We start from the raw sequence: 14,291 nt of genomic DNA, 5'->3' as shown, positions 1-14,291 counted from the left end.
TGCATCTCGGGTTTTTATGTTTTTGTTTCCACGAGGAGCATAGAAACTAAATGCTGCCTTTCCTTGTTTAGTTCTGGTCCTGGAAACACAAAGTATGCAGGTCTTTGATTCATTTTTTACGAGTCCTGTAAAGATGCCTTAAAGGCATTTTAATCTGGCAATGTTTTTGAGGATGATAGTAAGCTGATTTAGTACCAGACTTTATGTGGTTGTCAAAATTTAGATCCCAGTCCAAAACTACATCCAGGTTCCTCACATGCTCTGTAGTCATAGGTTGGTGTGTGCATGGTTGTTTGTCGTGTGTCTCATGTTGCCGTGTGATGGACTGGCGACCTGTTCAGGGTGTACCCTGCCTCCCAGTAACTGCTGGAGTTGGGCACCGGCACACCCATGACCCTGCAGGGGCAAGCGGGCGTCAACAATGGATGGATGGATGAGTAATTTTGTTAGGTCTGAAAATGTTCACTATTGTCACATGTTTTCTCTATCTTTGAAACTCTTTCTAGGCTGATAGATGTCAGTGACTGTATTCCTCGTCTTTTCTTGAAATTCTTTAGATCATGTCATGAAGTATTGCTTTTTGAGATCTTTTTGCCTGCTTCATGTTGCCAAGCAGGTTCTACTTGTTTCTGTAGGTTTGGTAGAAATCAGGCCTAGGGGTGAAAGGAAGGAATTCTTTTCCACAGCACTGTACACACGCAGCTATACACAAATAGATTCGTAAATGCTTACGGGTGCAACTTATAACTGAGAGAGGAAGAGGGAAACAGGAGGGGGGCAAGAAAAGAGTAAATTAATGGCAAAAAAGAGGGAAGGAGAAATGCAGTTCATATGAGGAAAGATTTGATCGGGTAACAATGTTGAGATTAAGGTGGGATTGAATTTTTGAATTTTATAAGTGCAATCAGTTTAATGTGCTTCTCAGCAGTTTAATTCTATACTTTGGTGTCTTTTTTTCTCTGTCAGATTATATATGAGTAATGAAAGTGTGATGCTAAAACACTCTTTTATTGCTTGATTTTGAGTTTTCAGCACTGAGTCATAATTTTGTTAATGAGTTTATTGCTTGCTACAAAAATTGTGTTAATGCGCAGTGATCATGGGGGCCATTATGAGTGTCTGCTGTGATAGTTAACCATTTTAGTTGTGTAAATGTGTATATTGTTGTCTTGAAAGGTGCACCTTTAGTAAATGCTATCCATTTACTAAAGACTGCCTATATGCTACATTTTCTAAGTAAATGTAGCATATAGGCTGTCTGGATCATAAGGCTTTGCGTTTCCAATGAACAAACTTTTTTGGCTTAAAGAATAGTGATTCATCATAGAGGACATTGTTCCATTGATATGTTGTCAACTTTGCATTATATTTGCATTAATTTATAGATAAACAATAACAGGAAAAAAAAACGTGGAATGGTCTGCCCTTCCATTTTATCCAGCTTCACTGAGCTCTCAGTAGACTGTGTTTTGTTGATACATGTACATGCAATCTCTTTGCAGCTTTACTTCTTCTTTTTCTTTTAAAGTGTGTTTTCAAGCTTTGTGGTGTTTGTTACTAAGCTTCAGTTTATCACTTCCCATAATTTACTTTTTCTTTGACTACCATGTCAACATGACATTCAACACAGTTCCTCTTGAATTGCTCAACTTTAAAGCAAAGACGAAAGATCCTGCATTTTGATAGTGATCAGAATTGTTCAGAAAAATACATCCAGTCAAATAATCACCAAACATCAGCAGTTTGCAAGCTATTTTGGAATTATTCTAAGCCTCTCCTAATATCTTTACACAGTGAAACCTAATTTACTTCATTAAACAGGTCATTTGTATCTTGAAAAATTTGCATGTGGAAGCATGCATAACAGAACCATTATGCCTACATATTGTTGGAATTATGATTATTGATTAATTAATTTTTATCAATAAATATAATTAAAAATCATAATTTGACAAAATGAAATTCTTAACCAAAATCCTCATTTATGAATTGAGACCAGAGATGTCATCTGGTGTTGTAATTGTGGCTCAACGCCTTTGATAATCACAACCGTTAAATACTCAGTAATAATTAATAACTATTACCAGAGATGTCTTTGTTTAATCAACCGTTTCTACCGAAACGTGTGGAACTTTCAACCTTATCTTGACTGACGAATCACTCTTGCACAAAATAAACACAAAACGCCTTCTCTTTATCTATGTGAATATTTATTAAATCACGGCCTGATACAATCCGTTCTTCCGATTTAATAATCTTCACCTACTCAATATTCAAAGTTCTACACAAAAGGGGTAAAATATCTAACTAAACAAAAATAAAGCAAAACAGCAGTATGGGATCAAATCAGCAGTTATGGCAAAAATGATAATATGAAAAAAGGGGTGTGGTGGTGAGGATGTTGGGGTGCAGCTCCAACTGTAACTCAGTTATACTCAGCCATAAAACTTCCCCCAACTCTGCGAGGTGAGCAGACAAAGAGTTATAAAACTTTTGGCGGCAAGCAACAGTGAAGTAATCATTTTGGGAGATTTTAACATTAACCGGATGGACAATAAATTGAAAAAACCACTTAAAGAACTGACAGCAAAATTAGATTTTCATCAATTAATCAATAGTCCCTCCTGTATCACCAAAAACAGTCAAACATTAATAGATTTAATTTTTTCAAATAAACCTGGTCGAATCATAAAAGCCTATAACTTAGTGTGCGGCTTATCCGACCATAATATCACTCTCATTGGAAGAAAATTACCCCGAAATCGTTTTGTCAGTCGTTATAATACACAGAAACAGATTGTAATACAAATTCCAAGAAAGGATGTACCCAAATTTGAGGCCGAATTGGCAAGGGTTAAGTGGGATGACGTCTTAAACCAGAATCAGGTAAATGATTGCTGCAATACATATATTCTCAAAGTTTGTAATTCTATGAATAAGTTTCTTAAAACTCAAAAAAAGGGACGAAGAAAGATACAGCTACCTTGGGTATCGGATGACATTCGGAAGTTAATGAAAAAGAGAGACTATGCCCTAAAATCTTTTCTTAAAAACAAAAGGACCACAGATTGGCTGCTTTTTAAAAGTCTGAGGAACAGAGTAGTTACAGAAATGTTCAAATCTAAAGCTAAATATTACATAAATGTTTTGTTAGAAGCAGGAGGGAATGGTAAGATAATTTGGAAACAATTAAACAGTCTACTGAATCCCAATGCATGCACTAAGCACAAATATGAACTTGCAGTAGCAGGGAAAAATCATAACTGATCCTGCTCAGCTAGCAACAATGTTTAATGATTTTTTCCTCTCTTCAGTTAAAGACTTGGCATCAAAGTTCTTACCACCTCCAATGGATATACATGGCACAAAACAAACAAAAAAGTGTTCCGATTTGTTTGAAATAAAGGAAATTCATTATTCTGATGTTCACAAAGCTATCAATAGCTTAAGCAATTCTTATGCAAAGGATATGTATAATTGAGACGCTATGTTCTTAAACAAATACAGTAATATTCTAGTAGAACCTTTAACTCACATAATTAATATTTCCATCAGAACAGGGCAATTCTCCAATGCATGGAAAAAAGCTTTGGTGAAACCGATTTTTAAATCAGGAAGTCCCCAGGAAATCAGCAACTACAGGCCAATAAGTTTCGTTCCGGTCATGTCAAAAGTGCTGGAGAAAATTATTCTAGAACAACTATTATTGTATTTAGAAAGTAAGAATCTTTTGCATCCTCTTCAGTTTGGCTTCAGACATAATCATTCAACAGAGACGGTCATAAGTCTACTGCTTGAAAAGGTTAAACAATCACTTGACAGGGGACAAATTACTGGTGCAGTTTTCCTTGACCTGAAAAAGGCTTTTGATACGGTGAATCATAATTTACTGATCTCAAGGCTTTCATTATTTAATTTCTCAGAACGCTCATTGTCTTGGTTTCAATCATATTTGAACGATCGTGAACAATGTGTTGTCATTAATAATAGTAAATCTGTCTTTTGTAAAATAGTAACAGGGATTCCACAAGGAACTATCCTAGGACCAGTCCTTTTTAGTCTGTATGTTAACAGTCTTCCTGAAATTTGTCCTGAAGTTAACCTGCAAATGTATGCTGATGACACCTTTGTTTACACACCGGACAAGAGCAGTATTGTAGTTAGTGAAAAACTTCAGGACAGCCTGCAGAGATTATCATCATGGCTAAATGACTCTTGTTTAACTCTCAATACAAAGAAAACAAAGTGTATTTGCTTTTCAATCAAGAAAACATCTTTACAGTCCTTGAATATCCAGATCAATGGGGATCCTATCGAGCAAGTATCACAAGAAAAGTATTTAGGAATAATTCTGGATGCTCAGCTAAACTTTAGGAGACATGTTGATAAAATCAGCAAAACTGTTAGATCAAATATAAACTGTTATAAAATTATTAGAAATTGTTTAACACTTCACTGTGCAGAGATGTTTTTGAACTCAATGATTCTCTCACATTTTTCATATGGAGCCACTGTCTGGTCTCAGATTGGTCAAACTATACTCAAACCATTAGCAAGTCTCTATAATCGGGCTTTAAAGGTTTTATATTAAAAGCCAATCAGATTCCATCATTGTCACATTTTGGCCATATTCGGCATTTTAGACTTTACTAATTTTATAAATTATAATCTTTTAAAATTGATTTTTAAGTGTTTACATGGATATGCACCTACACCATTAAGCGATTGCATACAGAGACTGCAGGGCAATAGCAGATCTACCAGAGCGGCTTCAGATGGAAATTGTAAGGTCCCCTTTCGAAGAACCACTTTCGCTCAAAGTGCTCTGTCCGTGAGAGGAACTGCAGTTTGGAACTCACTTCCTGTTGATTTAAAGTCTGTAACCAGTTTTAGTACGTTCAAAAAACAAACAAAACTCTGGTTATGTCAAAAACAGAATTGTACCCATTTTTGATGTTTTATGTTTCACTGTTTGTTTGTTTGTAGATGTTGTCAACATTATGTTGTGCTATTTTAAACGATTATTACTTTAATTTTTAGAGGTACTTTAAAAAAAAAAAAAAAAGCCCATCTAGGGACAAGTGCTGCGAATTAGCTGTTGCTATTGCACTATGACGCAAACATGGGACTGCTGTTTTGTTCAGTTGGTCTATGTCAATGTATGTCTGTCCCTATCAAATAAACTTAAATAAATAAATAAGCTAGCAAGCAGTGAGGTTGAAGACAAAGAAAATGGGGAATTTCACCATGAGGTTATTTTAACAGTCCAGTCTCACAGCGCACCTGCGCTTGCTCTCAGGTGTTCAGTAACCCCGCAAAACACACACAAAGATGGGTAGCGCAGCGGCTTCCCGACATCCGGCACGGCACATCACAAGTTTAAACAACAAGGTTACATGCACATATCATTCAGAACACATTAGATTAAATAGCGAATCTCATCGCACTAAAACCTCCTGTACCCTGCCCAGGCTTTCTAAGAAATAAATAAAAATAAAGGATGGGTTTTACTTGTTGAAGCCTTCTTTCTCAGCGGAGTTGAGGGGAATGGATGGAGGGGTTGGAAGTTACTGTGCGTCCACAGTTAACTTCAGGAAAAGCGGTCAATCTTCGTCCTCTGGCCTCCTTGGCGAAAGGGAAAAATATGATCTGACCATCAACGTTGACTAGGACCAAAACACGGTGGCGGTTCGTCTCCTCGAAACTCCGTGTTTTTTTTAGTTACGTGTTAAACTCACGTCTTCGATCGGCAAAGTGAAATTTCTGGCCTTCTTATTCCAGAAACCTCTTTTATGAATTCTTCGTTGCCCAACGAGAGAGAATAAATGAGATCCACTCGGGACTCTTCTCCAGGTGATGCTTCAGATGTTGGTAACCGGACACGGTCTCCAGCTGAAGGCGAATGGTCAAAATGGGTGCCTTCCTATATAGCGTCCTGTGACGTCAGACTGGGGCGCCCCGTCATATCAGTCGCAATGTCCTGGATACAAAATGGCCAAAAACGCCAGGAGGCCTGGTGGCGTCCAGCAACGTGCGAATGGTCCAATATCCAGCAAACAAGTGGTCCAACAATATTAACCTTGCTAGAAACATTAGAATGCCCTGTATTAATAAAAGAGAAATGATAAAGGCACCTAAATCACCTTGTCAGAGCTAAAATACTATTTTACGTGTCTCAAATTAAGTTAACTTTGATATTTTTACAGATTCAGCTTAGGAAATAGAAATCGGTTCAACCCTCAAGTTCAGAAGCCTCCATGTCTGAATTATTCATTGGTCAGGGTATCCCGAACTACGATCCAGCATAAAAACAGCAAAAGACCAAAGTAAAACATTAAAAAGATTTTCCATCTAGAGAAATACTGACCAAGAGCACTGTGGAAGCAAGGAATGAATGAAGACTATGGGGCAATAATATGATGTATACACATGATAACTTGTGATAAACTCGTGTTTTGAAATAACAGCTCTTTTGTTTTTCATCTGTTTCTCATATATTTCAAAACTAAGATTTAGCCTTTTGTAAAAATTGCATAAATATATTTAAATACATTCTTTCAGTCTCCTTCTTCTTCTGTTGCCCTGCTCCTCATATTCCATGCTGTTGGGATGGGTGGAGTCTCCTGGATATCCCATGAGATATTTGCCTCATGCCAGTTTAAACTGGAGCAGGTGCGCCCCCAAAGGTCAAACCATCTCCATCAGACTGATCCACCTGGACTTGGAGAACAGCCAAGACTGTGAAAATGATGCAGTGAAGGTCAGGCTTCATAACATATGCCTCTGTATGTTATTGCAGCAAGCTGGTGTAAATCCTAAATATATTTTATCTCCCATGTTTACACCCAGATCTTATCAAATGGGAACCGGATAGCTGTTTTGTGTGGGAAAAAGGAATATGAGGAGCTTCAGGACACAGTAAATCCATTGCTGTTCTCTTCCCCCGGTGGCTGCCTCACACTTTTGTTTAACTCAGACTACTCCAACACCAAGAGACACACTGGTTTCAAAGGGTTTTATACGCTTCAAGGTGAGAGGCTAATAAGAAGGGTAAGAAATTGACTTTATTTTACAAGGGTGAATTTGAGCCGACTCTATAGTTCCACATTCAGCAGAAGTTTTCAGCTTGTTTCATGTCCAGCTCAGACAACCTTTTGTATTTCAGGACAAAAGGTCATATTTATTTTTCGACAAGTTACGAATGAAGTGAATAGCTGTCGAAGCTGAATTCTGTACAGTCTTTTTATTTATGTCACCCCAGTTTTTCAATTTCAGCATGCATGTACTGTTTTTCCCTCACAACAATGCAGGGAATGACAGTTTACATCTTCCATTTTAAATTTCAATACTTTTCCAGACTTAGATTTTTGCAGGACAGGATGTTTGCTTAATTAAAAGTATGTTTAATACCCGCCTAGAGGTTATTTCCAAACGGTACTTTTGGTTGGACAAACATCCATCATCCATACATGTTCTAATTTATTAAATATGACAGCATATGTTTCAGCTCATTAAACAAATTGTAATATCAAAGGTAACCTGAGTAAATACAAAAAGCAGTTTTCAAATAATGATTTTATTTACTAGGGACAAAACATATCCAAACCAAAATGGCCTTGTGTGAAAAATGCGTTTGCGATAACTGACACAAGTGTTTTACATTGTGGAGGAATTTTGGCCCACTGTTCTTTGCAGAATCGTTTTACATTGGAGGGTGTTTCAAGCATTAAAGTCCTCTTTAAGTTCATATCCAATCCAATTGGATTTGAGTCCAAACTTTGATTAACCCATTCCAAAACCCAGATTTTATTTGTTTTGAGATGTTCATAGGTGGACTGGCTGGTGTGTTTTGGATCATTATCCTGCTGGATAGCCCGTTTAATGTCATGAACTGATGGTCTGGACATTCTCCTTCAGGATTTTCAGCTAGAATGAAGAATTCATGACTCCATCAATTACAGAAAGTTGTCAAGACCCTAAACAATCAAAGCATCCCCAGACCATCACTCTGCCACCACCGATCATGCATTCTGAATGGGATTCCAAAAAGTTCCACTTTTCTTGTCGTCAATCCACAGAATATTTTCCCAAAAGTCTTAAGGATCATCAAGGTATTTTTTAAAAATGTGAGATGGCCTTTGAGTTCTTTTTGGTCAGCAGTAGTTTTCTCCTTGCAACTCCCACATGGATGCCATTTTTGGCCAGGCGTTGTCCTATTGGTTACTTGTGAACACTGATCTTAAATGAGGCAAGTGATTTCTGCAGTGCTATAGATGTCCTGGTTGGGTCATTGATGCACTCTTGGAGTCATTTTGGTAGGCTGGCCATTCTTGGGAACCTTCACCACTGTTACATGTTTTCACTATTTGTGGATAATGGTTCTCAGTGTAGTTCAGTGGAGTCCTAAAGCCTTAGAAATGGCTTTGTCACCCTTTCCAGACTAATAAATGCCAGTGATTTTATTTTTCAATTGTTCTTGAATTTTTTTAAATTTGATCATGATGTGTTGCTTTTAGAGATCCTTTAGCCTACGTCATGTTGCCTGACAGGTACTATGTCGGTGATTTCTTGATTCTACAGGTCAGGCAGAAGTTATGTCTTGGTGTCTAGTTAAACTGAACCAAACAAATGTAGTTAATTATGGATAATTCATGATTTAATAAGGGTGGCAGTTTCCTTTTTCACATAGCACCAGATTGGTTTGGAAAGCTTTTTTTCTTAATAAATGAAATAATTATTTGGAACCACATTTTGTATTTACTCAGGCTATTTTGTCTGATAATAAAATGTTCTTGATGAGTTGAAACATTTAATACGTTGTAGTATTCAGCATACTGACGTTCACATGGAGAAATTCTTTGCAACATCTTTAAGAAATCGTTCTAAAGCTTCTTTACATTCCTTTTCTTCAACAGAGAAAAACAATTTTAGCAAAGGGAGGAGTTTTTTAAAAATGTTTTTGCATTGGTCAGACATTTCAATGCAAAACATTAACCTGGACAAGGCTTGTGCAGAAGTCGGGTCTTATTATCCGTATGTATTGCAAATCAAGAAACAAAGAGGTTGAAGTTGGCTCCAGATTTGGCTGTGTGATAAAGGGTTATTTTACTGCTTTTTGACATCTGAATAACTTGTTTTTAAATATATAAAACTGTTAAATTAGCTTAGCCATGCTAATGCTACCTGCTCTTTAAATTAAAAACAAACAGAGAAATAGCATTTACTTTGTATTGCATCAAAACCGGGCACAGTTTAAGAAACACAGGTCCAGTTTAAAAAAGCTACAATGGCTTTATTTTTGAGTTTTGCATGAGCATAAAATAATCAGTGGATTCTCAGTCAGTCATCGGAAAACCAAAATACTGAAGGCTAAAATGTTAAACTCAAGGAGTGGAGCAGCAAATCAAAGATAGAAGAAATAAATGAATGAAAAAGCTGAATTTTTAGAAATCCAGATTATTATATTTTAGAAAATGGGAGGACGAATAATGCCCGGAAACATTTTTTTCATACAATATTCTCCTTTTTCTATACACATCCAAACACAGAAAATAGTAAAAGTACATTTCATAGTGTTTTGGTCTTTAAGAAAAAGTAGAGAAATGGGCTGTGATTTTATTTTTATCTAAACTGTGATAAAGAAAAATTTATTTTGGGCCCTTTCCACTTTAATTTGCATTTCACCAAAATATCATAGCCAGAGCAAAAAGGTTGGAGATAACATAAAGCACCAGAAAGTTTAGTACAACAGTAGATCTAGTTTTGGCAGTCGAAGAGATAATCAAAATAAATTTAATAAAAATCTTTAGTTAATAGTTAAACAAAAGTCTTAAGCTGTTTTGTATGACATGATGTTTAGGGTCTTTCTTACTTCGTAGACTTTAATGAGTGTGAGGACGACCTAAACAATGAATGCACCCAGTTTTGCCACAACTTCATCGGAGGATACCGCTGCTCCTGTCGCCATGGTTACCACCTGGCCCAGGACAAACACACTTGTACAGGTACGGATAAAGTTTTCTAAGTCTTTGGCAGCAAACACATGAAAAATGACTAATCAGGGAGGGAAAAACTGAAACATGAAGTGAAAACTGGGAATAAGGGAAGCAGAAGTAGTCAGTCAGGAAGAAAAGGGAGCTGATTTTGTAATTATTTTTTTTTATCGTGCTACTAAAATGATGAGAAAGTTACTGATAAACTCATCTCATCCTACATACAGTGAACTGTGCTAAGGATCTGTCTGGGCTGAAGAGAGGTGACATATCCAGTCCTTCCTGGCCTGGGACATATGCAGAACATGCCAACTGTAAATACACCCTGTCTGTGGAGGAGAACCTTCAGCTGGAGCTACACTTCTCTGAGGGTTTTGATGTGGAGCAACGCCCTGATGGTCACTGCATAGATGAGTTGCGAGTAAGAAATGAGTCAAAGTAGTAAAAAATCTCATGATGGGGCTTTTCTTTAAAACTCCCATCTCTGTGCAACAAAAATAAGAAAACAGGAAGTTGAGACTGAAGTGTTGAAAACTTGGGTTAAACAACCAAAAGACATCCTCTTTTAAGAATATTACATTCTATGTGTTTGACTTCTTTTCTGTAACTAGTCTCACTGTCTTAAAGATTTATATATATTTTCTTTGTCTTATCTCTGATTTACATTTGGAAATCTCCACCACTTACAGTGTTTTATATATAGGCGACACAGTTCAGTTTTGGTCTCAGAGGACCAGAGTCACATACTCAGTTTGTGACCAACGGAAAATATACATTTTTATGGGTGTCTGTCAACAATAACTTTCTTCTGGCCACTCACCCATTTACACTAGATTTGTGTAAAGCACGAAAAATAGACATCAAATTGGATACTGTTTATGCGACTTCTTATGGCAAATTTAAGGGTAAAAAACATTTCTTTAATTTTTTTCCACTTCACAGCATTGCACTACTTTGTGTTTTTCTAGCACATAAAATCCTAAAGGAAGACATTAAAGTTTGAAGCTTTTGCAATCCGCCGTATTTAAACTAAGTAAACCAACCTAAATCCAGTACTTTTTAGATGAACATATTTTAGTTTCACACAGTTGAAACTTTTTTAGTTAGTTTCCTACTATAAACACATACAATTTTGAAAATATATAGACTAATGTAGTGAGCCAACAAAGTGTAAACAACACAAAACATGTTTCCTTCCATTGCTATGATTATAACATTTGCCAGTGCAGAATGTTATTTCTTCACCTTGTTGTTAAAACTATTTCTAACCATTTGAGTTTTGGCACAATTGTTCTTCTGAACAGGCAACTGCTTGAAATGATGTGTCAGAGTAGGATATTGTGGTTTTGCTATGATGGTAAAGTGTTGTGTTAAAATCTGAAAGACAAAAAAAACCCTGCTTACCAGCAAAGACCCCCATATCTTCACACCTACAACTCCATGTCTTACACAGACAACCACATATTCATGTACCATCAGTTCACCCTCAGTGTATCTTATAAAATCATGAAGGCTGACACTTTGACATGTCAGACCAAAGTCCAAATTTAAGTCCAGAGCTTTATTTTTATATATTTATATATATATATATATATATATATATATATAAATTATATATATATATATATATATATATATATATATATATATATATTCTGTTTTCTGTGCAGCAGCTCAGTCATGAAGAACTTCACCATTTCGTTTCGTTTAGAGCAGTGAGGCTGCTGAAATGAGGTCACTGATGTTGCATTAACCAGTGGTGCAACTTTAATGCACCTCTCTTTTGCATCTAAACAAAGTTTGTTTAAGTAAAGTGAACAGAGTGCAAAGCTGTTACAAAGACAAGCTGTGTTTACTTAAGAAAACACAATGTAAGTAATATTTTGCTTTGTTTATAGTTTTTCTCACTAAACAAAAATCACATTTGCAATACTTTACAGGTGATATGGCTTCAGTTTTAAAGAATTACTCTTGATTTACTTTTTTATAGTGTTTTATATCTGCATTGTGTTTGACAGATTGAGACTCACTCGGAGACTTTGGGTCCATTCTGTGGTAACAAACCTCCGCCTTCTCCTCTTCTGACGTACTCAAGCCGCGTCCAAATACACTTCACCTCTGATGGGTTCGGGACTAACAAGGGCTTTAACCTCAACTTTAAGACCAGAGGTAATGTAGTCCCTTTTTAAACAGTACGTAAAAGATATTTTTAACATCGTTTTTGGAGACTGATTAGAATCACTGTTCTCCCCTGCAGATAAGGTCTGTCGATCAGCGGTGTCCTCAAACTCAAAAGTGACTCCTCTAAAACAGGAATATCACCGGGGAGAATCAGTGAATGTTACTTGTGATCTTGGGTATGAAGTAAATTCAGTGAGTACTTAAAAATGTTTCTATGAAATTGAGCAAAATCTGAGCGGACATTGAGTTCATTAAATTCTCCTTTTGCAAATCAGGAAGAAACTGAGGCCGTTTTAACACAGTATGAGACAACTTGCCAGAGCACTGGGGTATGGGCTCCCAGCTACCGCTGTGAAAGTAAGTGTGACTAAAATAAAGGTTTTTTTCCTCTGAAAATGTTTAATCAATTATGATTTTACAGCCTTTTTAATTGTTTATTGTTGTTTTTCACTCTAGTTGTGGATTGTGGTTTGCCGTATATTGGAGCTGACAGCATCCTACAGGTGGTGGATGGCCAAAACACCAAGTATAACAGCCAGATCAAGTTTTATTGCAGTTCAGAATACTACACACTGGAGGGAAATGGTGATTACATGAATCTCAAACTCTCTGCTATGACTGGTGTTGTAGGTTTTTAACAATGTGTTTCCTTAAATCTTTCAGACACATACATTTGTAATGCCAGTGGTGAGTGGACATCAGTGGACGGGAACACAGGGATGCCAAAATGCAATGAAGGTAGGGTAATGCTTGCTTGACTTTCTACGTATTAAATCGCTTATTTTAGTTAACGGATTACATTTCTTCATTTCAGTTTGTGGAATGCCTGAAACAGACCCGTCAAGCACAGGCAGAATTTTGGGAGGAAGCAAGGCAAAGCTGGGAGAAATACCGTGGCAGCTTCTCATAAAATCTCCAAAGAGAGGAGGGGCATCACTGATAAATGATCAGTGGGCCGTCACAGCTGCACACGTTGTGGAGGGGTTCAGGGCAGATGTTTTTGAACTCTATGGTGGACTGATAGATGGACAAAGTGCTAACATATCTCCCATTCGAATTACAAAAATCATAATGCATCCCAGCTACAGCACAGTGCCTCCCTCTAAAGAACAAACAAATTTTGATAATGATATTGCTCTGATAAAATTCACATCCAAAGTGAAGCTTGGCCCAAACCTTCTTCCTATTTGCCTGCCAGAGGTAAACAGGGGCGTGTCAGAAAATGAACAGGGCACAGTGTCTGGCTGGGGGGCTGCAATGGTAAATGACAGAAAGATAATCAAAACAAAATTCTTACATTACGTTCACATTCCTGTTTACCCCCTTGCTGAATGTATGAACACACCTTACACGGACTCTAACGAAGCCATGCCGTTTACTAACAACATGTTCTGCGCTGGAGGACAAGGGATGGACAGCTGCCATGGAGACAGTGGAGGTCCATTTGTTTCACCCTTTCTGTCTTCAGGCGGCCCTCATTATCTGATTGGCATTGTGTCCTGGGGATCTAACTGTCAGAATGATGGTGGAATGGGTAAAAAAAAGGGCTATTACACCAAGGTGGAGAATTATGTAAACTGGATTAAAGAGACAATCAATAAAAATTGAGTGCAGTGAAAAAAAAAAAGCTTTTCTCAATCACAATCCCAATCAAAAACTAGCAGAACTGATTCAATTATTGAAACTAACAAATCTTTATAAACTCTTGAAATCAAATATTCAAACATAATCAGAAAATCCTTAACCAAAGATTGTAACATATACCGTGTTTCATATTTTTATCAAAGGAAGTGTTCACAACTCATCTGCAAATTTTATGCAAATGCTAACATGTTTTACCAATGTGTGAAAGTGTGCAGTATATACATATATATATATATATGAATAATGTAACAGTGGATTCAGTGCAGCAATATATAATCTGAACTTTCTCTATCATTTATATTGCATATATCATAATAGCACAATATATATATATATATATATATATATATATATATATATATATACATTAAAGTAAAATACTCATTTGAAAAAATAATCATGACAATACTTTGTAATATGTGTCATTGTTACATTTTTTATTAAGAGAAGTAAATAAATGCTATGAAACAATGA

General features: G+C 36.5%; 1 protein-coding gene across 1 annotated transcript; it reads left to right on the top strand.

The window, feature by feature from the left end:
* The first annotated feature begins 736 nt into the window (after positions 1-736).
* On the top strand, positions 737-14,291 carry LOC124866330 (complement C1s subcomponent-like). The gene is made up of 11 exons (XM_047362077.1): positions 737-871; positions 6,562-6,760; positions 6,850-7,030; positions 9,879-10,004; positions 10,220-10,413; positions 12,011-12,161; positions 12,250-12,365; positions 12,449-12,530; positions 12,630-12,758; positions 12,837-12,911; positions 12,988-14,291. Exons 1-11 carry the CDS (start codon positions 858-860, stop codon positions 13,779-13,781), a joined length of 2,061 nt encoding a protein of 686 aa, XP_047218033.1. The 5' UTR covers positions 737-857; the 3' UTR covers positions 13,782-14,291.

Source organism: Girardinichthys multiradiatus, chromosome 3 (assembly GCF_021462225.1).
Source record: "Girardinichthys multiradiatus isolate DD_20200921_A chromosome 3, DD_fGirMul_XY1, whole genome shotgun sequence".
In the NCBI taxonomy this organism is placed as follows: Eukaryota; Metazoa; Chordata; class Actinopteri; order Cyprinodontiformes; family Goodeidae; genus Girardinichthys; species Girardinichthys multiradiatus.
This window is presented reverse-complemented; position numbering and strand designations above follow the sequence as displayed.

Excerpts from the sequence above, each read along its gene's own strand:
- LOC124866330 (XM_047362077.1), top strand. Across the intron at positions 10,414-12,010 it reads ACTGCATAGATGAGTTGCGA|ATTGAGACTCACTCGGAGAC; the intron begins GTAAGAAATGAG and ends TGTGTTTGACAG. Across the intron at positions 12,759-12,836 it reads CTACACACTGGAGGGAAATG|ACACATACATTTGTAATGCC; the intron begins GTGATTACATGA and ends TAAATCTTTCAG.